The sequence below is a fragment of the Vombatus ursinus genome, unplaced genomic scaffold (assembly GCF_900497805.2).
Source record: "Vombatus ursinus unplaced genomic scaffold, bare-nosed wombat genome assembly UNPS02010284.1, whole genome shotgun sequence".
NCBI lineage: Eukaryota > Metazoa > Chordata > Mammalia > Diprotodontia > Vombatidae > Vombatus > Vombatus ursinus.
The window spans coordinates 13967783-13995387 of NW_020950062.1; the positions used below are offsets into that span (position 1 = coordinate 13967783).

Sequence of the window (27605 nt, forward strand, 5' to 3'; positions counted from 1 at the left end):
TAGAGCATTCTTGATTGCCAATAACTTTATTTTACAAAATTGTAGCTTATGGAGACTAAAATTCTTCATAACATTTGATGATCATAGTTAAGATTCTTACAGTTTGTTTTCAGGACATTTTGTGACCCTTTTTCATGTTGATTTCTTAGAAGAAAAAATTTTAAAAAATATTAATTCAGTCTCTTAGGAGGAGGAGCAGTCATCCATTGGATTTTTGTCTAATTCAGTATTGATTCACTTGGTGGGATAATAGAAACAAATAAATTTAGTTTTATCATAGTAACTATTAGATAGAAGTGTTTAAACTGTAGCTTCTTAAGTCGCTATCTCCCTTTTACTACTTTTAGAGAACGTATGTACTTCATTTGCTAAGCCAAAAGCCAAATAGTGTACCCACATATTCAGGACTTGTTTATTTATCTCCTGTCTTTAATGAGGTAGTTGTATTGTATCCATATATAGGAAGTCAGGACTTGTTCATCTATCTCCTATCTTTATTTGGTAGTTGTATTGCGAATAGATTAGCTGGTAAAGCTGATGTCTTCTGGGAGAAAAGAAAGTTAGAAGAGCAGAAGCAAATATGCAAGACGTCCCTTAAATCTCAACATCATCATTACTATATATTAAATCACAAAACCCTATGTTCTTATTCTAGTGCAAGGTTGTATTCTAAAGGAAAGTAAATAAACTCTATGTATAAAAAACAGCTCATTAAGTGTGAGTGATTGCTAGAATGTTTTTACTAGTTAAAACAAGTATAAATGATTACATTCTTCAAGATTCCAAAAGACTAAAGAGTTTACATGAAAATAGAATACAAACCAAAAAGCTAGATGAGACAAATGAATGGATATATGGATGGATGTATGGATGTTTGGATAGATGGATGAATGGGTGGGTGGGTAATTGGGTAGATATGTGGATGGATGGGTAGGTGAATAGATGGGTGATAAATAATAAAGCTTAATAAGTACTCCTTGATTGATAGTGAAAAAATATTCATACACATAAACATCCACAAAAAAATCACTATAAAAATTTCAAGGATTTCTGGCAGTATGGGCTTCTCTTTCATGGATGCAAATCATAAACAGAATCATAGAATCCCAGGATTAGAAAAGGAGTCAATTGCTATTGAATAAAACCCACACCTGACTAAGGATTCCTTTTGAAATTGTACTTGACAATGATAATTTATACATTGTTCTATGACTTCTAATGATGGGGAACCCACTACCTATGAAGGTGACCCATTCCACTTATAAACACTTCAATTTTTATTATATCAATCAATTAACAAACATTTATTTGTGCCTACTATATCTTAGGCACTGTCCTAATTGCTGGGGATACAAGACAAGTGTCTGACTTCAAGGGACTTACATGCCATGAAGAATACAGTATATTCACAGATAATTAAATATAGGTTATATGTGTGTGAATTTATATATACACATGTATATGTATATATATGCAATATTTAGCAATCTAATTTGTTATATTAATGTGAAATGCATTATATATTGTGATATATATATAATCTATAATATAATATGTAGTGTTACATTGTATGTGACATAATGTAATTTATAATATAACATTAATGCTATAATTAATATAATATGTATTGAATATGTGTATTGTGTGTGTATATATAGGGAGGTATATAGATAGATATATATGTGTGCAATAACAGGTTCAATTATGGATACTTACTATGTGTCTAAGAGGGAATATGAAGCACAGAACAAAAGACCAAGAGAATGTCTTCCTTATGATTCTGCTGAGTTAACCTTTAAGGAAAAAGATTCTGAAGAGACATTTTGTTAGAATGGTTTTTAACTCATTTAATGAAGAGACATTGTCAAAATAATTCCTAAGAGACTTCAACTATTATCTTCATGAAAAGCATTGGTGAAAGTATTATATTCCATTTCTCTCTTGCCTAGGAGAGACAGCATGGTAGTTTGGAAAGAATGCTGAATTTAGAGTTAGAGGTATAGGGTTCAAATTCCATTTCTGTCTCTTATTGACTGTGACCTCACCCACCTTTTTTTTTTTCCGTTGGGCAATGGGGGTTAAGTGACTTTGCCCAGGGTCACAGCTAGTAAGTGTTATATGGCTGAGGTCAGATTTGAACTCAGGTCTTCCTGAATCCAGGGCCTGTGCTCTATCTACTGCACCACCTAGCTGCCCCAAAACTTTCATTCTGTTTTTTAGGCAGTTGGGGTTAAGTGACTTGCCCAGGGTCAAACAGCTAGTAAATGTCAAGTGTTTGGTGTGAGGTCAGATTTGAACTCAGGTGCTCCTGACTTCAGGGCCGGTGCTCTATCCACTGTGCCACCTAGCTGCCCCCTCATCCACCTTCTTTAAGTCCTTATTCTCATCTGTTGGGGGTTGGACTAACTTCCATCTTCAAATCTTTAACTCCAGCTTTTGATATATACAGGATAAAATAGAAATAAACTCAGAGGGAAGGTCCTAAAATTAAGGGAGAATAGGGAAGACTTCATATGATACTTGAAGGTAGCCAGGGAGTCAAGGAAGCAGAAATGAGGAAGGAGAGAATGACAGCCAGTGAAAATTCCCAGAGTCAAGAGATGTATTGTCTTGTTCAAGTACTAGCAAGGAGACCTGTGTCCCTAAATTTCTGAGTATATGAAGGGGAGTAAGGAGTAAAAACGTTGGAAAGATAGGAAGGAGTGAGGTTTTGAACAGCTTTGAAAGACAAACAGAAGATTAGGGCCTCAACACAACTTGGGGGAAAAAAGGGGGGAACACCCAAGTCCTCTCCCAAAATTCCAGCCTCTTAAAAGTTTATCTCCATAGGGAATGTTTTGGACAGCTAGGTAGTGTGGTGGAATCAAGAAGGCTTCATTTCAAATGCAGCCTCAGATACTTAATATCTGTGTGATGCTAGGGAAGGGATTCTGCCTCAGTTTCCTCAACTATAAATGGAGACACTAACAGCATCTATTTTGCAGGTTTGTTGTGAGGATCAAATGAGGTAATGTTTTTAAAGCTCTTAGCAAGATATCTTGGGGTCTACAGGCTAGATTTCTTTTTTTTTTCTTCGTACTTATTTATTCTATCATTAAAAAAATGGGGCAATTAACTCTTTTGCCCCATGTAAGTTTCATTTATGATTTCTTGAAATACAGCATTTGAAGCCTAGGCTTTGATAAAGCCCATTGGGATTCAAATGGAGGTACTTGACCATGCCTTAGCCCCAAATCACTCTGCTCTCACTGATTGACCAAGAAAAGGTCCCAGCCCAAGCCTCACTTGGTCATTATTTGGGTTTTGATGACTCAGAGTGAGTGCAAATAGCAGTTGTTTCTATATGGGCCAGAAACCCTGAGGCTGAAGGTCTTCCCCTCCCAGATTGATTTTTTTTTTGACTGGGTAAAAGAAGTCATCTTTTGCCTCATTTCTTACCTCGCCTTAATCACTGAATGGGTACTGCCTCAGACAAACAGAGACCTGGAAAAGAACTTAGCTTAAACAAGGTCTTCCACTGCATCAGGGTCATGTCCAGTTATCCTGATCTATATTTTGTCACTCGACCCAGATGGTTCTGGAGATAAGAGTGAGGCTGGTGACTTTGCACAGCCCTGCCTCACTTAAATCCAAATCACTTGCAAGTCAAGACACCTCCCTGATGTCATTGATTTTCTTTGAGAATGAAGGACAAAACAACAACAAGCACAGTACTTGATGGTGCTTTATAGATGTTTATTCTCTTCCCCTTCTAACCTGTGGCCCAATATTCATTCTTTTTTAGTTACCGTAAATCTGCCATAGAATAATAGATCTAAAACTAGAAGGGAGGCCATCAGAGACCATCCAATGTAACACTCTCATTTTACAGATGAAGAAAATGAGGCCCAGTGAGTTGAAGTGAGTTGCCTAAAATCATAAGGATACTCAGAGTCAGAGATCAGATTCAACCTAGGTTCTTTGACTCCAAATCCATTCCCCTTTTCAGAAGCAGGAAACAGGGAAGACTTGATTAGAGCAGCAGCATGATATAGAAAAGTGGATATTGAATTAGAAATTGGGGAAGGAAGAAAAAAAAAGAAAAATAGAAAAAAGAAATTTCTGTGGTAAATTTGTGTACTGAAAAGCTATAGCAAGTTATACATAGTAAAATTGTAGTTTCATGTGCAATCATCTTTTTTATTATACTGTGTTATGGAGATGCTTGTTTTGTTCCATAAATTAAAATATTTTTAAATTCATTTTTTAAAAAAAGTTTTTTTTTTAAAAAAGAAAGGAAGATACTAAATTAATCATATCTGATTAATATTGAACAAGAAGTGACTAAAGAAGCAATAATAACTTTTGACCCAAGTATATAAAATGTTTATGAAAATCAGCTTTGCGCAAATCCTGGGCCTCCTTAATGATAACATTATTGGGAATAAACAATATACCTACTGTCTCACATTTAAATGAAAGATAAGAGTGAGAGTGAGGATTTTTTTCATTTAAAAAAAAGGTTTTATATCTTCAGAGCCTAACATAAAGTTGGGCACATAGCAGGTATTTCATAAATATTTTTTAGTGATAATAATCATAAGATCCCATTGTACTTATTGCTTCTTGATTATAAAAAGCATTTTATTCAGTAAAAATAATTACTCTTGGAGGTACTTTTTCATCAAGTTATATCCTATCTATCTTTCAAAATCATTCAAAATTCTTTGGAAGATGTAACAATGGAATAACTCCATTCTGTATCTGCTATCATGCCTAATTTCAACCCCACAGAACAAGATGCCCCTATGCCACATACCCCTTGGTCTACTCACTTCCCCTCCCCACTTTCCTGACTCCTTTTGTATACTATCTTCCCCAATTAAATTTTAAATTCCTCAAGGAACTGTCTTTTTTTAAATTAATTATATCCCCAGTATTTAGCACAGTGCTTGACACGTAGTAGATATCTACTAAATGCCTATTGGATTGGATTGGATTGGATAGATTAGATAGTATCAGAACAAAAGATTAATATCACACAGGAAAATCGAGAGACTCATGGTGAGTCAAAACATGTTTTAGCATATAAACAATTAAGAACCATGAAGAATAAAAATAAAGGATGACATTAAGAAACTATATGACAGGAAGAGAAGATGGGGCTGATCAGGTGGCAAGAATAGGGGGTGAGGGCCTTCAGTGTTTTGGATGGATGGCCTGTAGTGAAAGTTTTGGAGAAGAGAGACAGGGCTCTCTTTTACAGAGCTAGGGCAAGTCATTTAATGCCAAGGGCAACTTTCTAAGACTCCAGATTACAGAGAAGTTAGCCAGTCCACCAAAATGCACTTAGTAAGTGCTTACTATGTGCCAGGAACTGTGCTAAGTTCTGAGAGTACAAAATGCATTGATAATTTATGAAATTATGAAATGGAAGCAGTCACACCTGGTTCTTTGGGTACTTGCCAAGAGAGACCGTGATTGGCAGTGGTAAACTGGGCAGCCATTTAATTTAAAAAAAAAAAAGAGGGTGTGGGAGCAAAAAGCCCAGAAAGGCAGACAAGCCACAAAAAGTGGTGCAGAGGCAGATGGTATGGGAACAGGTGATAGGGTGTTGAAGGAAGGCAGACAGAGGGAGGGAGGAAATAGGGAGGGGGAGAGGCAGGGTATCACTCAAGGAACCATGGATTAGAGTTAGGAGCACAAGGCAGGATGGAAATGGAAGAGAGCTGGGGAGTGGGACAGAAGTTTGAAGTCTCATTTTTATATTTTTGGGGGGCAACAAGCCAACTCTTATATGTGTCACCTTGGGGTTAGCTTATTAACATATCCAGATCATCTCAAAGGGGTCTGTAAAACTTCAGTCATTATTTTAAAGTCATCATCACCTTTCTGATGTTCTGTTAGTATGGAACGGTGGAGATCTGTAATACACCTAGAATTTCGGACTAGAATTTTGACAAACAGCACCTAGATGGTTTCCTCTTATTCGGCATATATTACCAGGATGTGAATTTTAGTGAATATATGATACAATTTGTAGATTAAACTGCTTTGATCTTTGGGACAGTTTGTATGTGACTTCTGGGCTTCCCTTTGCAATCTTATTTCTTGCTAAAATTTGTGTGCTGACTAGAAGCAGAGGGGAATGGTTAGGGGGACCAGAACAAGATACAATTTTAATACACAAAGAAAGGCAAAAACAATCCCTGCCCTTAAGGAGCTCACTACCTAATGGAGGATACAACAGATTAATAAATAGGTATGTACAAGATATATAGACAGAACATAAACTCAAAGAGAAAAAGGCACTTAGAAGCAGAAGGGAATGGCAGGAAGAGCTGAATTGAGCTTAGCTTCAAAGAAGAACAGGGAATCTAAGAGGTAGAGGTTAGAAAGGAGAACGTTCTGTGTATGGAGGAAAGCTAGTACAAAAACGTATCAAATGGAAGATGGACTTTCATGTCCAAGGAACAGGCACTGTGTCAAGTTGTGGTACTTAGATGGAGAGTGGCAGGGGTACACTTGAAGCACAGAGACCAATCAGAAGGTGATTACAGTAATCCAGGCATGAAGTGATGAAGTTGTGCATCAGGGTCATTGTCAATCATAGGTTTTATCTCCAGTAGCACAATACCCCAAACTAATCCATTAATTCCCCATTCTGTATTGTGCAAGCTCCCAACATCATCATTCTGAGCTAGTCTTCAGCTACTCAGTACAATTATAACCCACCAGTATCCAGGAATCCAAGGCATATACTTGCCTCCCAGTAAACTCCTGGGTGAGGTACATGTCTCTTAGAAGCCAAGAGCTGCTCTCTAAGAGAGTGGCCCATGAGTATAATCCCCCACATCCCTGCTTTTTGCTTTTAGACGGAACATAAGATGAGTAGGCATGAATAAGTTAACTTCGTCACAACTCCATTTTGTTCTCTTTTCTCCAACACTCATCCTATACTTTCCTTTTACTATCCAGGGCAACACCATATTTCCAGTTATACCATTAGCATGATTCTCAAATCTCTGTCACCCTACATATATAATTAGTTACCAAATAATTTCATTTCTTTCTCTACACAATCTTTCACATATGTTTCCTTCTATTTGCTCACCTGATCGCTACCCTAGTTCAGGCCCTCATTGCTTTTTGCCTGGACTATTGCAATATCCTTCTAATTCATTTCTTACCCTAAACCTCTACCCCTCTCCAGTCTATCCTTCATATGGCTTGCAAAGTAATTTGCATAAAGTACAGATCTCCTTATGTTATTACCCTGCTCATTAATCTATAAGAGCTTCCAATTCATAGTAAGATCAAATATTATTTCAACTTTGTCTCATATTTTTATTCTATTTTCTGTATTGTTGATAATGTAAATAGTTATTAATACCATAATGCATATATATATTCAAATACTCAAATAGATCTGTGATTTCATTGAACTGGTATCTCACTCTAATGACATAGATTTCAACCCTTCTATGTCAGCCCACGCTCTGCAATCCTCATGAAACCCTTTGACACTCTTCTTTTGGAGGGAGGGTCCACATAGTGTGATGGGGACTTTAAAAAAAAAAAACTATATCTCATCATCAGTAGGGTTCCTCTGGACTCTAGACATCTACCTGTTAATCCCATTCTCTTGACACATGGCCAGATCATGTCTCTTTATAAATTAGTAAAGACATATTAGGGGGTAAAGGTTGGAGTATACAATTAAAAAATAATCTATAGAGCTATGTGATTTTAGAAGTTTGGAGACCACTGGGTTAGAAGATCATTCTGCTCTCTTGCAATAGTGGCTACAATAATCCATTGACTTAAATATTTACGATTAAAATTTTTAAAATATATATTTAAATTGCCAATTGACCAGAATACTCATAATTGCACACACACAAACAAAATTTCTTTGGAAAATTATAGAAGATAGACCCTATTATGTATCAAAACAATTGAATTTAGCTGCCATACATCTTAAGACTCTGAAGAGAATATACCAGTGAATTGATAATTTACGAAATTATGAAATGAGGCAAACAAGCACAATTCTTTGGGTCCTCACTGGGAAAGACCACAACTGGTAGTGAGAAATAAGGTGGCAATCACGCTTTAATTAGGCACAGAGATCCTGGGGCCAAATAGCACAGAAAGTACCAAGTCAAGTGGTGAAAGGGATACAAAGGCAGAAGGCATGGGAACAGAAGATGGAACAGTGCAGGAAGGCAGGCAGTAATGGGGAAAAGGATGGGAAGGGGAGAGGCAGAGAGTATCATTTGCATAACCATGTATTAGAATTGGAAGTACTAAGCATCATGGACCTGATGGAGATGGAAGAGTGATCAGTAGATAGAACTTTGAGGTCTCATTTTTATTGTTTTTTTCCCCAAAACCAACTTCTATCTGTGCTGTTTTGGGGTTGGTTCATTAATATATCTAAATCATTTCAGAGTGGCCGGTAAAACTATAGTTAACATGTCCACATCATCTCAAAATTATCGACACTGTTTGGTAATCTGCTGTTCTTTATTGTAGATGTCTTGAACTCATCTAGGATTTATGTATCATAGAACCAAAAGGCAGCAGCTAATGGGCTTCCTCTGGTTCAGCGCATAATATCCAGGATATGATTTTTGGTTGATATATGATAAAAATTTGTAAATTATGTTGCTTTGATCTTTGGGACAGTTTGTACATGACTCCCAAGGTCCACTTTGCAATCAGTCTTTCTGCTATTGTCCCTTTATGCTGACTACTTACAAACTTATTATACTGATTAGGGGTGGGGAAGGGAATTATCAAGGAGACCAGAACAAGATGCAATTTTTATACAAGGCAAGCTTTGACTGCTTTAATAGCAGATAACTATGAATACATTTCATTTTCTATACCCAAGGTAAACATTATGGGTAATTAGCTAAAAGCATATTGGTGCAAATCTTTCTATATATTTTACCAGAATTTAAGAGTAATCAAGACTTTAAAATAATTCCTAAATCACGTATATCACAGGATGGACTGATAGACTTTGCCATGTCTATTGTAGTTTTCTAAGAGTTGAAAGATTCCTGCTTCTGAGATAGATTACATGTATCTTGTAGTAGATACTGATAAATTATCTTCTTCCTTTTATTACTTGCAACATTGTCTTATCTTCTATGATGATTTAATTTCTAAAACAAATTATTTCAAATGTTCAACTTTGTACTATTTGCAATTTGACAGTGAATGACAGTATCTCAAATCCTGATATTAAATATTGATAAAATGAATTTAATTTAGTGGATACAACACTCAACACATCATTATAGTGATTTGAATATAGTATGTAAAGGATACTTTCATAAATAAATATAGCACATAATTTTTAACTGGTAATAGTTTCCCTTAATATGTTCCAAACACTCATTTGAATTCTTCCCGCAAGTACCATTGGAAAGAGTTGAGTCAAATAATAAATGTTTATGTGATTTCTAGGGCTACAAAATTCTTAATGGCCTGTGTCAACATGCATCTGCATGACTTAAAAATAATTTTTTGGCCAAAATTAAGCAATGTTTTTAATTCCTTAAATGATTTCCTGCAGGGAAACCTTTCGTGAAAACCTTTAATTCAGTGTTTTGTTTTTCTTTGTTGAGAAATCTCCTGCCAAAACCTTTCTTTTCTTTCTTGTAAATAGTAGCAGTGTTTTGAGCTGTTCTCTGACCTCCATCGCAGACCTATGAATGAACGTAAAAATTGAGGAAAAATTGCAGACATCAAGGGGAAAATAACTTCTGTCCTCTCTGACTGCATTCTATTTTAAGAAAAAAAAATTCCATATGTGTATACACACACATTTCTATAAAATTGAAAATGTGAAAATATTTCTACCAAATTAAAACCTCATCATATAATAATAAAGATATATGTTAGAGTGTTACTATAACACATGATTTTGTATAATCCTATTACATGTCATACTCCTGTGAAAGAAAGTTTCTTATACTTTAGCTCATGCCTGCATAGGCCACTTGCGGCCTGCCAAAGGATTTCAGGTGGCCCTGAAAAATGTAGGGTTGCCACTGTGCACTCTTCTTTATCACATGACCCGTGGCAACGAATCATCGTCAGTCTGTCTCTAATCTACCCTATCTGCAGCCTGAAGAAATTTAGCCTATTTTACTTTTGGCCCCTATCTACTACCAAAAGAAATTTGCATTGTACCTATATATATATATGTATGTATTCCTCTTCAATGAAATTCCAAATGACTCAGTTTCAAAACTTATTTTATGAGTACGACCACTTGACAGTAACTGGTACTTTCTTTAAATTCTTTAAATTATTTTTTACTAGCAATTGGGTTGGATTCTTGCCCTGAACCACAGACTCCAAGCAGTGGAATCAAAATTGGTGACAGATATATGGTTGGTGATGTGGTGTCCTTTCAGTGTGATCAAGGATATTCCCTTCAGGTAAGGCAAATTTGAAAAATGTTGTTTTAATCTGCATGTTCCGTTCTATTAGCCAATATGGTTAATAGTTTATTATTAACAGGTTGATGAGCAACTTTTTGTATTATCTGTGTCAATCAGAAGCCCTCTTTTTCCACAGACCATCCTGTTATTGGGCTAATTAAATCAAGAGGGAATTCAGACTTGGAGGTGAGGGCAGTATGAATATGAAAGTATGTGAATGCCTATCTTGGATTCATTCCAAAGCAAATACAAATGATTTCTAGACTCTTTGGCATTTTTATACATATGTTTATATTTTTATGATCTAATTATATACATAATCATATATATTTGCATATATGAATGTTTGCATATATATACATGCTTACATGTCTATATATTTACTCCACTACTTCTTTCTCTTAACAAGCGTTTTTGAGTATAAAATGTACCATTTAATTTAGAGCAATAGTATTCTTGCAATACTCATGAAAGATCCCAAGGAAATAACTCCCCCCACCCTTAGTAAAATTTTTATTTTCTAAAGTTGGATTTTCCAAAAAAAAAAAGTAGTAATTTCAGCTATTTAGTTTGATGCAATGTATCAGTTATTTATCTTACTAAAGGAAATGTTTTGCAAAGTACATTAATGATGCTACTTTAGACATATAATAATTTATATTAATTTATGATTTTCAAAAATATTGGATTTATTTTGAACATGTCATTGGAAGTTCTGTGTGTTTTGTGTGTTATGAGAATGACTTTATGTTGATTTTCATTGGAAGCTCTCAGAAACCTACAGTCCTTTTTGCTTATCAGTCCTAGAATATTGATGTGAAACATCATAATGTATAAATTGGAAAAAAAAAACCAGTTGGAAGATTACTTAGGAAGTAATTTATTCAAGAGAACTCTGTAGAAGGAAAATTTTAAAATAAATTCCATAAATAAATACCATAATAAATGTCACAAAGCAGTAGAGACACAAGTTAAATTAGGTGTTATTTCATTTTGTAATCAGATTCATATGTTAAATAAGGAATATCACATTTCTGTCTTTAATTTCATGAAGGAATTTGACTTCCATTCATAAATATACCTCATTTTGATTTTAAAATTATAGTATAAATATCTTATGACATAAGTTATAAACTGATGTGTTTAAGATCCTTCCACTTATGTGTTTTTGCTGAATTATAACTGTAATTTTTTTATTGGATAACAGATGAACTCACAGGTCTTAATATCATGAGCATCAAGATCTAATGCCAGTCTTACAGAATTATGATTTATTTCTAGACACAAAAAGATATATATAAAAATAAGAAAACATACCAGAGAAAACATTTTAAACACTCTATTTTTTGTATCCCTACTTTGTCTACAAGCATTTACTTTGATGTAACATGTGTTAGTCTGGGAATAAGGATTCATGTAGGGCTTCAACATCCCTACCCTCTAGGAGTTCACAGTTTAATGGGGAGATAATGCAAATAAGTACATACAAGATATACAAAGTATAAATGGAAAATAATCTTGAAAGGAGTGCTAGGGAGTAGGGGAGGAAAAGAGGAGAAGAAAAAAGCCTGTTGAAGATGGTGGAATTTTTACCATTTTAACAGAATCTTAGAGTAATTCAAGACCTTTCAGTATCTCCTTTGTTAAACTACATTGCTTGTATTTTTAGGGTCATTCTCATATTACCTGTATGCCTGGTCCTGTAAGAAGGTGGAATTATCCTATTCCAATTTGTTTAGGTAAGTCTAATGATTAATTCCTTTTCTAGCTTATTAAATTAAAATATTTATAGTTTGCGATTTTATTTTTCAAATTTCCAGTCCTGGGTGGGGGGAGGAAATGGGGAGATTGAAAATCTGAGCAATTCATGATTTATTGCAAGTTATAGAAAAGTTATTATCTCCGTTACAAGTTCTAAAACACACTCTGATAGATTACCTTGCACTCTGGCAGTTTAGTATATACCCAAGATACAGTATTATTAGTTAAGAGTAGGGTGTTAGTGGAAGAAAAGGCATCAACTGAAAGAAATAGTACATTTAGAAAAAGACACCAATTGTCTCTTTTGGATTCCTGTTCTCTTTCTTAAACTATGGAAGCATCAGAAGCGCAAACAAAATAAAACACTGCATTGTTTCCTCTAGACCTGAACAGATAAGGGTTTTTATTGTTCTAGAATACCTAACTTCCAAGCTGACTCCAAGGATGGGGGAAAGAGAATAAATAAACATTAATATAGCAGCAGTTATGTGCTGGGTACAGTGCTAAGTGCTTTACAAATATTATGTATTAATAGTTATATACCACTTACTATGTGCCAGGCACCATACTAAGCACTTTATCTTTATTATCTCAATTTGATTCTCACAACAACTCTGCATGGTACTTGCTGTCATTATCGCCATTTTACAGATGAGGAAACTGAGTCAAATCAAGGGATAATTGGGTTGCTCAGGATCACATAACCAATAAGTATCTGAGGCCAGATTTAAATTCAGGTTTCTCCGACTCCAGGCCCAGCCCTCTCTATCTACTGCACTACCTTGTTGCCTAACTTAAATCATCATATAACCAATTCCTCTAAAATGGAAGAACCATAGATTTAGTCATTCTTCCTCTTCTGTTTCTGACAACGTTGACATTTATTTGAATGTTCTCTACCTTTTCTTTTCTTTCTTGTTCTTACATCATATACCTGTGATCTGGAGCTGGAAAGGATCTTAGAGGTCATCTACTTCAAATCCCTAATTTCATAAAAATGATAAAACTAAATCCCAAAGAAGTTAAGTAATTATCCTAAGAGAACAGTGTAGTTGTAGTATTAAGTGGCAGTGCTGGAATTCAAACCAGGTCTTCTGTCAGGAGATAATAGCCCAACAGTGAAGAAAAAGCCACCTAACTCTTATTTTATTTTGCTTATATTCTCTTTGCCAGGGAAAATGAATCTTGAATTGTAAAGGAGATAATAAAAGTAGCTAATGGGAGTTAAAGTCAAGATAAATAGGAAGATAGGAATAGAGTACCTTAAGTCACTTGGTGTTAAAGATGGTGGTAATTGATACACATTTATTTAGCACTTTAAGATTTGTGAAGCATTCTAAAAATATTACCATATTTTAACAAAATTCCTTATGTTTAATGACCAAAATGTTTTTTTTCCTTTTACTAAAAATTATCATTATGTGAGGAATCTGGTAACAAAAATTTCCCTTTTGGGGAATTTCTTCTTTACTGAAAGTCAAGAATTTTACATTAAATTAAAATGCTTGCTTCCATTTTACATCAAGCAGATAAGAGATTGAATTTTTAAAATGGATAAAAAGCAATGGGCTATAATTGAATATCAAAGATCACCTTAGGTCCAGGAAATATGATTTAAATAGCTTTAAATAATTAATCAAACAACTAGTTCTTATTAAGCACCTACTCTGTGCCAGCCTTTGTTGATTGATGGCTAGGCTCTAGGGATACATATACAAAGAATGAAACAATCTTTACTCCCAATGATTTTATTTTCCTTGAAGGTAGATAATAAGTAGATCTTGTATGTGTGTGCATATTTATAAGATGTACAGCATGATTTTAAAAAATTAATAAATATAAATATATGAAAGTAGTTAAATATGAAGTAGTTTGGGAAAGAGTGATCTTAGAAACTGATCAGATCAAGAAAGGCTTAATGTGCATTATGGTTTCTGAGCTCCAACTTAAAAGAAGACAGGAACTCTGAAGGAGAAATAACAGTAAGTTCTTTCCAGGAATGGTAGAGGATCAGTGAAAAGTCATAGATATTAGATCAAGAAATCTAAGTCATAGTGACAATTTTATGAAAAAGTGAGCAAAAGTCCAAGAGGGAGCTGACCCACGCTATATAATTACATTTCTAATGAAGGTTGTCTGTAAACAATCCAGTCAATTGGTTTAAAAACAAAGTTGTCATGCCAATTTTTGATGTCTTACAGACCAGTCATCCCAATTACTGATAGAATTTTTTTTCACAGAATTCATCAAATTTCCCTCAATAATATTTAAAACTCCAAGACTGAGCAACTCATATTATTTTGTAGGACATGATTGAATTAAACTATAGGCAAGAATTTTGTGTACAGTGTTCAAAACATGTTGCTGCATAAGTGCAATCCACAAATAATAATGAAGCACTTCAAAGATGAAGTTGTAATCATTTGGGTTTATAGAAAGGAATATACCTCAAAAATGCAAATGATATTTTGTGTGTAATAATTTTCTGACCTTCTGATAATAATTTAAATGTTATAAAAGGGATCTTTTCACCTATCTAGCACGTATAATTATGCAAACAATTGATGTTTATTATTGTGGTCCATATCATATATATATATGAATACATGCAGACTAAAATTTTGAAGCAGATCCAGTTTATGCCCATTAATTTTTTATTCATCAAGTAAAACTCGCTTTTTTTCCTTCCACTAATATGTATATTTATATTGAAGTTCCCTGTTCTGTTGCCTGATTCACAGTTGTAACAAGATGAACAGGGGATATACACATTAAATGGATATCAGAATTTTGGCATATTTAATGTTTAGTCTTTTTGTAAGAACAGGAAAGGTCATGTTTGTGATTAATCTGTTGCTAAATCTTATTTACATAAACTGATATTATTGGTAAGGTTTTAGCCCAAATAATTTCTGCTTTAAAATCATTAAGTATATTGTTTTAGCATTTAAGAAATGCTCCCTATGTATTATGAGGTGGTGGGGAATTCTGTGTTATCTTCAAAGCCATTTGCAAAGTATATTTTACATTACAAATTTTATTAGCGTACACATTTGACTTTTTATTCTTTTAGAAGATGCTATGTATATTTTTAATACCTGATGACTGGGTTAAGGCTTCACTGCTGTATTTTATCCTATGATTACATAACTTTAATACCTCCTAATGTAGCTCTGTTATTTTACAGCTCAGTGTGGTGGTGCTATGTCAGATTTCAGTGGAGTGATCCTAAGCCCTGGATTTCCTGGAAACTATCCTAGCAGCTTAGATTGCACATGGACAATAAAATTGCCTATAGGCTTTGGTATGTATCTTTAAGAATATGTCATTTTGTTTTTCCTGAAATGTTTTCCTGAAGTGAAATATTGATTACTATAATATGCTGATATTAATCAATAGTATCTCTACCTATCGCAACTCAAGTATTAGGTATACACATAGAATGAATGAATAAATGAATTAATGAAAAATCATTTATTAAAGTGATTATTGTGTGATAGGCCCTGTTTCATGCCCTGCTGAAATAGTCCATCCCCTAGTGGAGCTTATAATCTAAGAGAGAGAAACAGAGGAAACACATATAGAGATGAGATGGGATCCAGGGAAGAGAATATTTTTTAGGAGATATTACAGAAATGGTGAGTTTATCCATAGGGCAATTGATGAGCACACAGAAACAATTGTAATAGTGATTTGATTTCTGTGACCAGAGTGAAAGGCAGAAGAAATAGGAATGGTAAACCTCCCAAGATGTCAGGGCAGATGGCAAGATGACCTGTATGAACTGCTAGATGGGACTTGAACAAGGTCTGTTTGGAGGCCTGCTAGATATAAAGAAGTAGGTAAATTTGCACTCTCACACTAACCAAAGGAAACAACTCAGCCCTAGGGTATAAATTAAAAAGCTGAGCAGTCTTCATGAACTAGAGACAACTTTTTCAGAGGTATAATCCTGAGGGTGCACTTCTAAATAGAGAGAAGTGAGTCAAAGACAGGTGGCAGTACAAATAAGCAAGATGCCCCAGGTGTGCAGCTGGATGGGCTGTAAAACACATCTTTATCTTCATCTTGGCTCAGCTAGATATAGTGGACTACTGAGCCTGTGCTCACTCACTCTCTCCCTCTCTCATTGTAGTTCTTTATATAGATTCATGTGGTAAAATAGAAAAGTGGAGCAACTAATAAAATTAAAGCAAACAAAAAGTTACCTGATGTTTTCAGTTCATTGAAAAAACAAGTATAAATTTTCTGTTCATTTATGTAGACACTTGTCTTAATTTTGTACTTCACTTTGTGACTTCACAGACTTTGTAGTCTGACTTATTAGCAATTTTCAATAAATGAGCCAATATTTTTTCTTTACAATTTTCATCCACATTAAATTACTTATTGTTTACTTCTTTGACTATCGTATCCAATATAATGAACAAAGTAAATAGGTATTAAGAAAGTTATTGAAGAGATCTACACTCTTCCATAAAATCTATTGATCATTCCTAGATAAAAGAAAACAACCTTTTGGATAGTAATGTGAGATGATTGTCATTCTGATGTAATGAATACAATCATTTTAGGTTTTCAAGTACTGCCTAAACTACAGATAAGAAATACATCTTGAAAACTAAGCAATGTTGCTTTGAAAACCATAGTACTGAAACCTCCTTGTTTAGTTGTTTTCCTATTCAATAATGGAAGAAATTATTTTTCAAAGTCATGAGGTCTCCATAACTGGTAGAAGAAATCAAAGAAGTTCAATGAATTTTCTCTCTCTCTGGTTGTCTCTCGTTTTCTCCTGCTCTCTTTGTCCGTTTGTCTGTCTGTCTGTCTATCTCTATCTCTCTCATTCAGAGGTGTTGTAGAAAGGATCTCTGTATTGGGGAATAAGAGTTTTAAAGAGTTTAAGGGTTTATTAGTTCTAAGAGTTTATAGTAAGTGGATAAAATACTCAGCCTAACTTTTTCTCCAAGCACCAGAAGATTATAATGAAGAAGTATCTCCTGGAGTTGAAAGAGCTAAGTTTAGAACAAAAGAAAAGAAAGACTATACCATGTCCTATGGACAACAGCAAATTTAAGGAATTTATAACAGCCTGGTACAGATTCTGTGATTCTGTGGCTAGAAACACAAATACTTTTTTAAAGTCTTAGATAAGTATTTGTTCATAAGAAATCTATTTTAAATTAGTGAAAGAAACTTAGACTCCTTTAGATATGCCTGACCAGGGATCATGATTCTTATCATCTCTCGTTAGCCACTCAGAGACATTTATTCTACCTTACTTATTATCTTAAATATGTGATTTAAATAGAGTAGGTATTTTTCAACATTATTAGCCTCAACAACACTCCAGATATATTTTAAATGATTTATAAAATTCTGTTTTAACAGACATTTAGTAAATATATTATATCTTGAATATATAATATTAATTTGAATTTATTATGTGAATATAATATTCATAATGCTTTACATTTTAGAAAAGCAGGAATTTAAGGGCAATACAATTTAATATAATTTTTAAATTATTTTAAAAATAAGAATAAATCAGCCAGAAATGGCAAAAGGCATGTAACATTTCAATTTCATGAAATGTGATCAGCTTTTCAGGTTTCCTTTATAACCAACAATTTGCATTTATGTTTGTTTGTTTGTTTTTTCTACTCAATAGGGTTAAGTGACTTGCCAGGGTTACACAGCTAGTAAGTGTCGAGTACCTGAGGCAGGATTTGAACTTAGGTCCTCCTGACTCCAAGGCCGGTGCTCTATCCACCACACCACCTAGCTGCCCCAGCAATTTGCATTTGTGAAACACATTCTATACCAATTAAGCATGGCAAAACAATTATCTCTATATACTGTTCAAACTAATGAACCCATGACATAGGTCACAAACAAGACCAGAATTATTTATGTACTATGCAAACCATTGACCAGGATATTTTAAAAATTATTTTCTTTTTCAATTAATACACATTTTTCTTTCCTTCCTATTCCTCCTACATATATACACACACCTCAAGTGGGAAGCAGAAAACCCTTATAACAAATATGGTTAGTCAAGTGAAATAGATTTCTACATTGGCCATGTCCAAATATGTATGTATAATTTCTTCATATTTAGTCCATCCCTTCTTTTTTATGAAGTAGATAGTATTCTTCACTATTAGTTCTATGGAATCATGGTTGGTCATTGCATTGATCCGTTATTAAATGATATGTGTTTCTTCTCTCTCTTTCTCTCTCTCTCTCTCTTTATTTTTTAGGAGTACATTTGCAGTTTGTGAATTTCTCCACTGAAACAATCCATGATTATTTGGAAGTAAGGAGTGGATCTTCAGAAACAAGCACTGTTATTGGGCGACTTAGTGGTCCTCAAATACCATCTTCTCTATTTAGCACTACCCATGAAACCAGCTTATATTTTCACAGTGATTATTCTCAAAATAAGCAAGGATTTCATATAATATATCAAGGTAAAAAGGAAATAATTAATAAGAATCTAAATAATGGGAATGTTCAATTGCTATGCTTATTTGCTATATTCTCTTTCTAGGAGAAGGGAATGGGGTTTCAATAAAGCAAGCTTAAATCAGGAAGATGTTTGTTTGGGTTTTTTGTCTTTTAAAATTAATGTTGTTCAATAGGTTCTGAGATAATGCCATTTCCCTACAACTTCTGAGTGTTGCTTTATATGTGTAATGTTCAATAAGATCATTAGTCAATTGACCCTAAGGTACTACAACATGTTAAACCCTGAACTTATATAATATTAATCACAAATTTTAATTTACTATGATTAATTACAGTTTTACTATAATTATTTATGGAAAGCCTCATATTCCATATCAATCCCAAGTTGTTTTTCAGCATCTTTAATTGAGTACATCATAATGTAGGGGAAACATGTGGACCTGAGTGTAGATTTATAAACAGAAAGGATTAGGCCTGAAATTTCACTAGTATAGGGAACTCCAAAGGGAAGCAGCTCTCTCCACCAATACAGATTATCTGCATCCTTCCTGACAAATCTGAAAGTGGAAAGGAAAAAACAAAAATCTTCAAATTATAGGTATCCTTTCATATACAGGTCTATTCAAGCTCTATGACCTATAACCTTGGTTTGTTCTAACAATATCATTGGAAAGAAAGATTTTCATTAAAATGGCTACAAATGCATGTCAGACAATATGGCATAAAGAGCTATACTTGAAGCCAGGAAGATGAGTTCAAGAATCACCTTTGACACATACTGAGTGTGTTATCCTGGGCAAGTCATTTAATTGTTAAGTGCTTAAGGCATATCTCTAAGATGATAATGCTGCCACATACATACATACATACATATATAAATGCCAATCAAAATTAGTAGAAAAAGGTGCTGTAACTTCCTATACCAATTAAATTTCATAGTCTCTGTCCTTTAAATGCAGATAGACTCTTATACTCCAACTCCTATTGATAAAGCAATGAATTTATCAGGTTTTAGTAAATTGTATCATAATAATATCTTTGTGAAAAATGAAAAACTAGTATGGTAGTAGTGAGAAGGACTAGCCCAGGACAAAACCTACCATAGGACAACTCAGAGCTTTATTAGATATAACACTGGAGTGGAATTTGGTTAAGCTATTTAAAGTGTCTTGTTCAATTTCAATCAGAATTTTTGCTCTTGTGTATAGAAAATTCAAATTCTCTGTAAAAATAGGATTTGCTTGTTTATAATTTATTTCACAAATAAGCATGGATTTTCTAGATGCTCCAGTCCAAATTTCTAGATTTTCCTAACATGCAACTGAGAATGCTTATTTTTACTTCTTCAGAAAGGATTGCTTTATTTAGAATCAGTCTAATTTTTTCATATCCATTAGTACACAGCCTCTCTGAAAAAGTCAGAACAGGGAATTTATTTGTTTCATTGGAGGTGAAAAATTAGTTTAAAAAGAGAGTATAAATAGGTTTTACACACATATGTCTGTAAATATAACTGTGCACATGTAGTTCAAACCAATAAGCAATCACATTCTGTGTAAGAGAATCAGAATGTGTTTGATTAAAATTGGAGCTCTATGTGTACATTTATATTTTCTCTAAAAACTCTAATTTAGGATTGATTGCATGGGTGGGGTGAGGAAATTTAATGCATTTTTATGAATTGTACTAGCATTTTAAACAGCAAAATTGTAGACATGAGAAGAAATTCATATTATGCTATCATTGACATAATTTAGCATAAAAACAAATTAGTAAATATAACTAATTAAAAACAATATGGCTCTCTATGAAACTTGTAATATCTTCCCCAAATGCAGGTCTTATTTAGCTTCCATCCTCTGAACTTCTTATCTGGTATTTCTTTTTTTCTTTCCTAGCTTATCAGTTGCAAAGCTGCCCTGATCCACGCCCATTTCGAAATGGTTTTGTGATTGGAAATGATTTCACTGTAGGCCAAACTATTTCTTTTGAGTGTTTCCCAGGATACACACTTATTGGAAACTCAGCTCTGACTTGCCTTCATGGAGTCAGTCGTAATTGGAATTATCCTCTTCCAAGGTGTGAAGGTATGTTTCTAGGAAGTATGCTATCCTCATGCTACTTTCATAGAATCAGCCTTGTTTTAGTGAGTCTTGTGTGGCGATATGATGGCCTCATTTTCCCAGACAGAAACTAGCTACATCTCAGAGTTCAAGGGATACTACTGAGGAGCTGGGTAGGTTTTTCTAATGTTTTTGGCCTCAGCCTTCATTCCAGTGTGTTCACTCTTTTAACCACCAATTATTCATACCATAGTTCCTTTTAAACAATTAACATCAATTAGCTTTAATAAGGGGATATTTATTATGAAGTTAAAGCAAGAATAGAAGTCACAAATATTTCTCCCACGCACCATAGAAAATACTTTCATCCATATCGTCTCAGTCACTGGGGTGAGTGGACTTGAACTTAAAGTAGTTTCCATGTGGGATGACCCACCAAATCCACTTCCAAATATAGCATAATCCCTGGAGAATCCTTGTCTTAGATAACAACTGGAGTAGAGATAGACTTTCCTTCAGGGCCTCGCTGCTGTGCTGAATGGCTACAAAAAGCACTAGCTCCCAGATCTTTGGTGGGCCGTTATTCTGAACTTTAATAGTTCACAAGGTCATAGCCAACTCCAGTACTCCATCATCTAAAACAGGAAAGAAACTACAAAACACAGGCAGAAGCAATCATGGCCAGGCACTCCTGGACCACATGTTAAGGAAAGATAAGGCCCAAGGCTTTTCGTTTTACTTAGAAGTTCATAGCATTCTCTCCTGTGTATCTTCTCCATCACAGCCAGGCAAGAAAGAGCCACGCCACACCACTTACTTTGACTAGTTAATGTTTATTGAATATCCACAGTCAATCAAAAAGACAGCAGCTGACCATGCTATACATGTTCACCAGCCCTGCAGCTTCCACAATTAAACTTGATTTGTTTTTGTGTTTAAAAAGTTCCATCTCAAAAAAAAAAAAAGTCCCATCTCAGCTCCTAAGAGGCAGTATAATGGAAAGAGCACTTTATGTGGAAATAAAGGACCTGAGTTAGAATCCCACGCCATCTATTTATTACCTGTGTACATTAACCTGAAAGAATAGGAAAGTTTTAAATAGCCGAGAACAAGTATGGTCCTGGCTACTTCATTCTGAAAGAGCTTTGACACTTGATTATATTTCCAGTGTCATTTTTCATTTCCTGAGGTGGTAAAGAAGTGCAGCAGGGAGCTGGAGCATTTCAACCAAGTTAAGGATAGCAACAAGAAAGGCCATAATACTGAACAGGAGCAAAGGGATTGCACCAAATAAACATACACCCCAATGTGCGTAAATGACACCAACTTTAGAGTGAGAGGGAACACTGTGGGTAGGGGAGGGGGTGGAGGAAGGAGGGAAAGAAAGTCTGGAGGGTGATGAGACAAATAATGCAGCAACCTGAGCAGGGAATGGTTAAGAAGTAGGCTAATGGAAACTTGTTTCACACAAGAAATATATTCTGGAAAATATATTTTGTGATTTAAAATAGAGGCCACAGGCTTGTAATCTACTCAGATGGTTCACATTTGTGTATTTTTAATACTTCAGGAAGAATGCCAGACATTGCTAGAAGGGCTAGAAACTAGAAGCACAGAACAACATCACACGTATTAAAAAAAAATGGATAGTGTCTTTCAGTCAGAAAGACTTGGATTCATAGGATCATAGATTTAGAGCTGGAAGGCTTTAGAGGCTATCAAGTACAATTGAAGATTTTAGGAATAAATTTTAAGAAACTGAGACTTACTAGAAAGATGAAGTGACTTGCCTAGGGCCACAGAGCTAGTAAGTATCTGAGACAGGATCTGAATCCAGCTCTTCCTGATTCCAAATCTAGTACCATATTTAGTTTGACAAACTATCTCTTTGTCAAACCAGATCCCTGACACTTACTGGCCATATGACTATTGGCAAATGCCTTCACTTTCCTGTGCCTCAGAGAACTTCTTAAGGTTTATGTACTAAGTTGGTAGAGGGAATTTTCACACTGACAAACCTTCCCACTCTTCCCTTATGCCAGAAACAAATTTGTCATGTCTGAGAAGCTAAACTGAAGCCATTTTAAAATCAGTTCCTCTTGGTGTGCAGTTTTGCTCTTAAGAACAGATTTCCAGTACTTGAGATGGAAAAGGGAAAAGTTGATCAATATTTGTGCATTCACTTTCTTAAATTATTTTATTTCACCTACCAAAATTCAAACACAAATGTCTCAAATTTATAACCAGATAAATATTTTATATTGCTTAAGAAAATGCAAAGTATGTGCCACTATTGTAGTCAATATTTATATTTTGATTTGATTTGTTTTGTTTTGCTTTAGCCCTCTGTGGTGGTAATATAACTGCAATGAATGGCACCATTTACTCTCCTGGATATCCTGATGAATATCCGAACTTTCAAGACTGCTTTTGGCTTGTAAGAGTACCACCGGGAAATGGAATCTACATCAATTTTACAGTTCTCCAAACAGAACCAATATATGATTTCATTACTGTCTGGTAAGCAAGAGCCATTATTATTGATTTATTTCAGCTCTGTCACAGTGAGACAAGGTAGGGAAAGAAAATATTTCAGAATTCCTTGTGACAAATTACTATGTTATATTTGAGTTGGATAGCAGTAACTAGGAATGACAGGAAATCTTTCTGAGAATCAGATAAACAAGGAAAACAGGCTTTTGTTGGCCTGTATCATGAAGTAGCTAAGTACTATAGAATAAAATAATTTTTTAAATAGGAAAGTTCAGAATACCAATATGTAACTAATTTGCCATTTTTCTTCCATCAAAATATAGTAGATCTGGAGGATTGGCAAATCACAATGATCCCTATTCCAAGGCAACAATTGTCAAAAAGCATACAAAAGAAAAGATCTTAATTTTTTTTGCAAAATCTGTTACAATTCCTTGTTGCTCCTGAGTTTTCTTTTTTTATTGTTTATTTATTTTTAAAAACATTTATTCTTTCCCTTCTCGATTGAACAATTAAAAGAAAAAAGAAGAAAAATATCTTAATAAATATGCATAATCCAGCAAAAAATAAAATTCCCATGTTGGCCATGTCTAGATAGATATGTTTATCTCATGCTACATTAAGTCCATCACCTTTCTAGCAGGAAATAGTAATTCACTTTCAGTCCTCTGGATTTAAGATTTATCATTGCATTAATCAGAATTCTAAAGTATTTTAAAGTTGTTTTTATTTATAATAGTTATGTATAAATTGTTCTTCTAATTCTGCTAACTTCACGTTGGATAATTTCATTGGTCAAATCTTTAAGTGGAGCACCTTTATTTTCTTTTTAGTATTGTTTTGTTGTTTTGATTAAAATGAAAATCTATAGGTAATTGAAAATTGAGGAAACATCAAACTTTTTCAAAGGAAATGAGTGAGATGTTTGATGGAATTCCAGAAATTTAAATTTAAGATTCTATTAATAATGTTCTAAGAAATCTCCCAAAAGTATTATTAACTTCAAAAAAACAAAAACCAGAGTGAATCAAAAGAGGCTAAATTCATCTATGGTAACAATTGTCCTTTAACTTGATATCAAGTTAAGAGCTTGTGAGAGCTGATTGTTAAATTTTTAGTGTGATCATTTGCACCTCAGAAATGAGCAATCTCTACATATCAGGGCCTGATTTATTATTTGACTTATTATCTAGATTAAGAAAGTGTTAGTAATGCAGATTAATATTAAAAATGTGTGCATACTTTTATTAATATCCAGAGAGTTTGGCTGTTAAGTATTTATTAACACGCCTTTTTTATATTGTTTTTTAAACATTTTTTGAACTTAGTTGTGCAGTAGAAAACTTGAGAATGAAGTCATTGCCATACTGGTGGTCTAGTAACTGTGGGCTAATAATAATAACTGACATTTATGTAGCACTTTAAGGTTTGTAAAGTACTTAATTAATTCTTACAATGTCTTTACTTAGGTCACCTGAACTACTAAATGCTTGTTCCCCTCAAAATACTTAGTCACAAAACATGCCCACAAAGTTGTTTGTTTGTTTGTTTTTCTTTACAGGGATGGACCAGATCAAAACTCACCTCAAATTGGTCAGTTCAGTGGCAATACTGCTTTGGAGTCAGTCTATAGTACTTCAAATCAGATTTTAATCAAATTCCACAGTGATTTCACAACAAGTGGCTTCTTTGTTCTCAGTTATCATGGTTGGTATTATATAGTAGTCCCTATTTTCTTAACGTTAGGTAATTTTGATTTGCATAAAATGAATGAAACATATGTAAATATATGACTGAAAATGTATTAAAACTTGAGAATTTTTTACCGTTGAAATTTTAGAAAGCCCATTACATGTGATAGCAAAAAGGGCCATCTTCCGGGCACTTGGGGACATTCACATGCAAACAAAAAGACACATTAAATAAATCAGTCAGTAATTACACAGAATAACAGTATGCATGGAAACCAATAAAGGAAGACCAGCTGTTCATATTTGATTGCATGTGATTGTGAAACATCAATAGATTTTCAATGCAGAATTTGTAAAAAGTGAAATCTGTTATGAATCTGTCTAAATTTAGCAAACAGTTTTGTGAAACTCTCGATACTTCTTCCTTCTAGGTGTTCAAAAATACATCTACTTTAGAAAATCTTGAACTTTTTGGTTTCACGAACACTTTCTGCTCTTAAAAATTCTTGAGGATCCCCAAAAAGCTTTTGTTTATGTGGATAGTGACTATTGATGTTTAGGGATATTTAAAATTAAAATGTCAGTATTATTATAAAAATAATTTTGACTTCTCTGACCTCCTTAAAGAGCCTCAGAGGACCCACAGGAGTTTCCAGAACACACTTTGAGAACCACTGTATTTGATAGTCTCTTTGTTTAAAATCATTCTTCTAGTTTATGATTAAATAATTGAATATGTATCAAAAATGGTATTTTCCATATAGAGTGACTTGAGTCTTTCTTTAGTTGAAAGACTGTCATCACGGAATGAATTCGTTCAAAGGTAGTTCTTCCCATTAAAACAAATCTTTATTTTTCTTTTTTTTTTCTGGAAGGAGAATAATTTCATGAATATCTTTATTGGAAATCAAATGGTAGAGAACTGAAGAAACATTTACTTATTTTTTACATCATCTTAGTCCCACTTTAGCTCCACCAACAAGATATTTTCTTTCATATTCTTTGTTATGAAAAGACTACTTCTGAACAGCAATAACTTTTTAGTGTAATTTTAAATTTATGTTAAAACATCATAATATTTTGAAGCTATATATTAAAAGCATTATGATATTCATGTGGTTTACATATTATGCTAAAGCAAAATGTAATGGTTTTCATTTTTTTTTAAAAGGCAATCGGGGTTAAGTGACTTGTCCAGGGTTACACAGCTAATAAATGTTAAGTGTTTGGTCTGAGGTCGGATTTGAACTCAGGTTGTCCTGACTTCAGGGCCGGTGCTGTATCCATTGCACCACCTGGCTGCCCTAATGATTTTCATTTTTAAGCAAAGTAATGACATTTCTCATGATAATGAATTCTCTCATCAGTGAAAATAATGGTGACGTAATTGGTTGCTGCCAGAAATATGAATATCTGCAGAATATGCTATTTATTGATCAACAAAAAAAGATATATAATTAATTGTCTCTTGATTTAGTTAAATGATGATTTAATTCAGGCACAAGTTTTGTGTCTGCAATATGCCGGCCCAAATCTTTAGAAGCAAATAATTCAATCAAACAACTTTTTTTTCCTTTTGTTGGCATAAAAGTGAGTGATTTGGGTGCAGCTGGGTGGTGCAGTGGATAGAGGAGTGGCCCTGGAGTCAGGAGGACCTGAGTTCAAATCTGTTCTCAGACACATAACACTTACCAGCTGTGTGACTCTGGGCAAGTCACTTAATCCCATTGTCTAGCAAAAAAAAAAAGTGAGTGATTTGTTTGACTTGCACTGAATTAACAGGTCTCTTTGGCACTGTAAAAGTGCAACCTGAGACAGTCAAAAAAATACTTGTCCCTATTGTAGGAACATATAATGACAAGCACAGATAAATTAAGTGACTAGTTGGGCCCATTAGGTAAGTCCTAGTGATAGAATCCAGTTACTATAGATTTGTTGTCTCTTTTGATCCCAGGCTCATACTCCTTGAGCTACTTGAATTATTTAATGTCTTCATTATTTAGTGTCCTTCTACAAAAAATTACAAGAGGGACAAGGAAGCTTAGTGACATGTTGTTGTTGTTTGTTGTTTTTGCTGTTATTGTTGAGTTGTTTCAGTCACGTCTGACTCTCCATGATCCCTTTTGGGGTTTTCTTGGCAATTCTGGAATGATTTGCCGTCTCCTTTTCCAGCTCATTTTACAGATGAGAAATTGAGGCAAACAGGATTAAATAACTTTGCTCAGAGTCACATAATTAGTAAGTGTCTAAGGCTGGATTTGAACTCAGGTTCTCCTGACTCCAGGGCCACTCCTCTATCCACTGCTTCTCCTAGCTGCCCAGTGTCATAAATAGCCATAAGATAGAACCCACAGGCTTACATGATTTCTCAAAGAAGTTTTCGGGACAATTTAAAATGACCACATAATCTATCATTTATATTGCTCAAGTCCTATTACAGAAAGTAGAATTGTATAGTTGCTGCAATCCCAGACTTATAATCAGAAAGACCTATGTTGAAATTTCGGACTAATTACGTATTAGCTCTGTGACCCAGGACAATTTACATAACCTCCCTGAGCCTCATTTTCTTTATCTCTAAAGAGAGGATAATAATGGCACCTCCATTGCAGGTTAATTGTGTGGAGCAAGTAAAATGATGTATTTAAAACATAAAGCTCTTTGTGAACCTTAGAATACTATAT

The 27605-nt window shown here is 34.2% G+C and overlaps 1 protein-coding gene across 3 annotated transcripts in view; it reads left to right on the top strand.

The window, feature by feature from the left end:
- The window catches only part of CSMD3 (CUB and Sushi multiple domains 3), a 1542511-nt gene that overhangs the window by 1376988 nt on the left and 137918 nt on the right, over positions 1–27605 (top strand). For all 3 annotated transcript variants that reach the window (XM_027854053.1, XM_027854054.1, XM_027854055.1), the window contains 7 exons: positions 10321–10439; positions 12112–12181; positions 15391–15507; positions 18467–18676; positions 20573–20761; positions 23080–23257; positions 24792–24937. In XM_027854053.1, the coding sequence (XP_027709854.1) occupies positions 10321–10439; positions 12112–12181; positions 15391–15507; positions 18467–18676; positions 20573–20761; positions 23080–23257; positions 24792–24937 (1029 nt within the window). The remainder of the gene's footprint in view (positions 1–10320; positions 10440–12111; positions 12182–15390; positions 15508–18466; positions 18677–20572; positions 20762–23079; positions 23258–24791; positions 24938–27605) is intronic.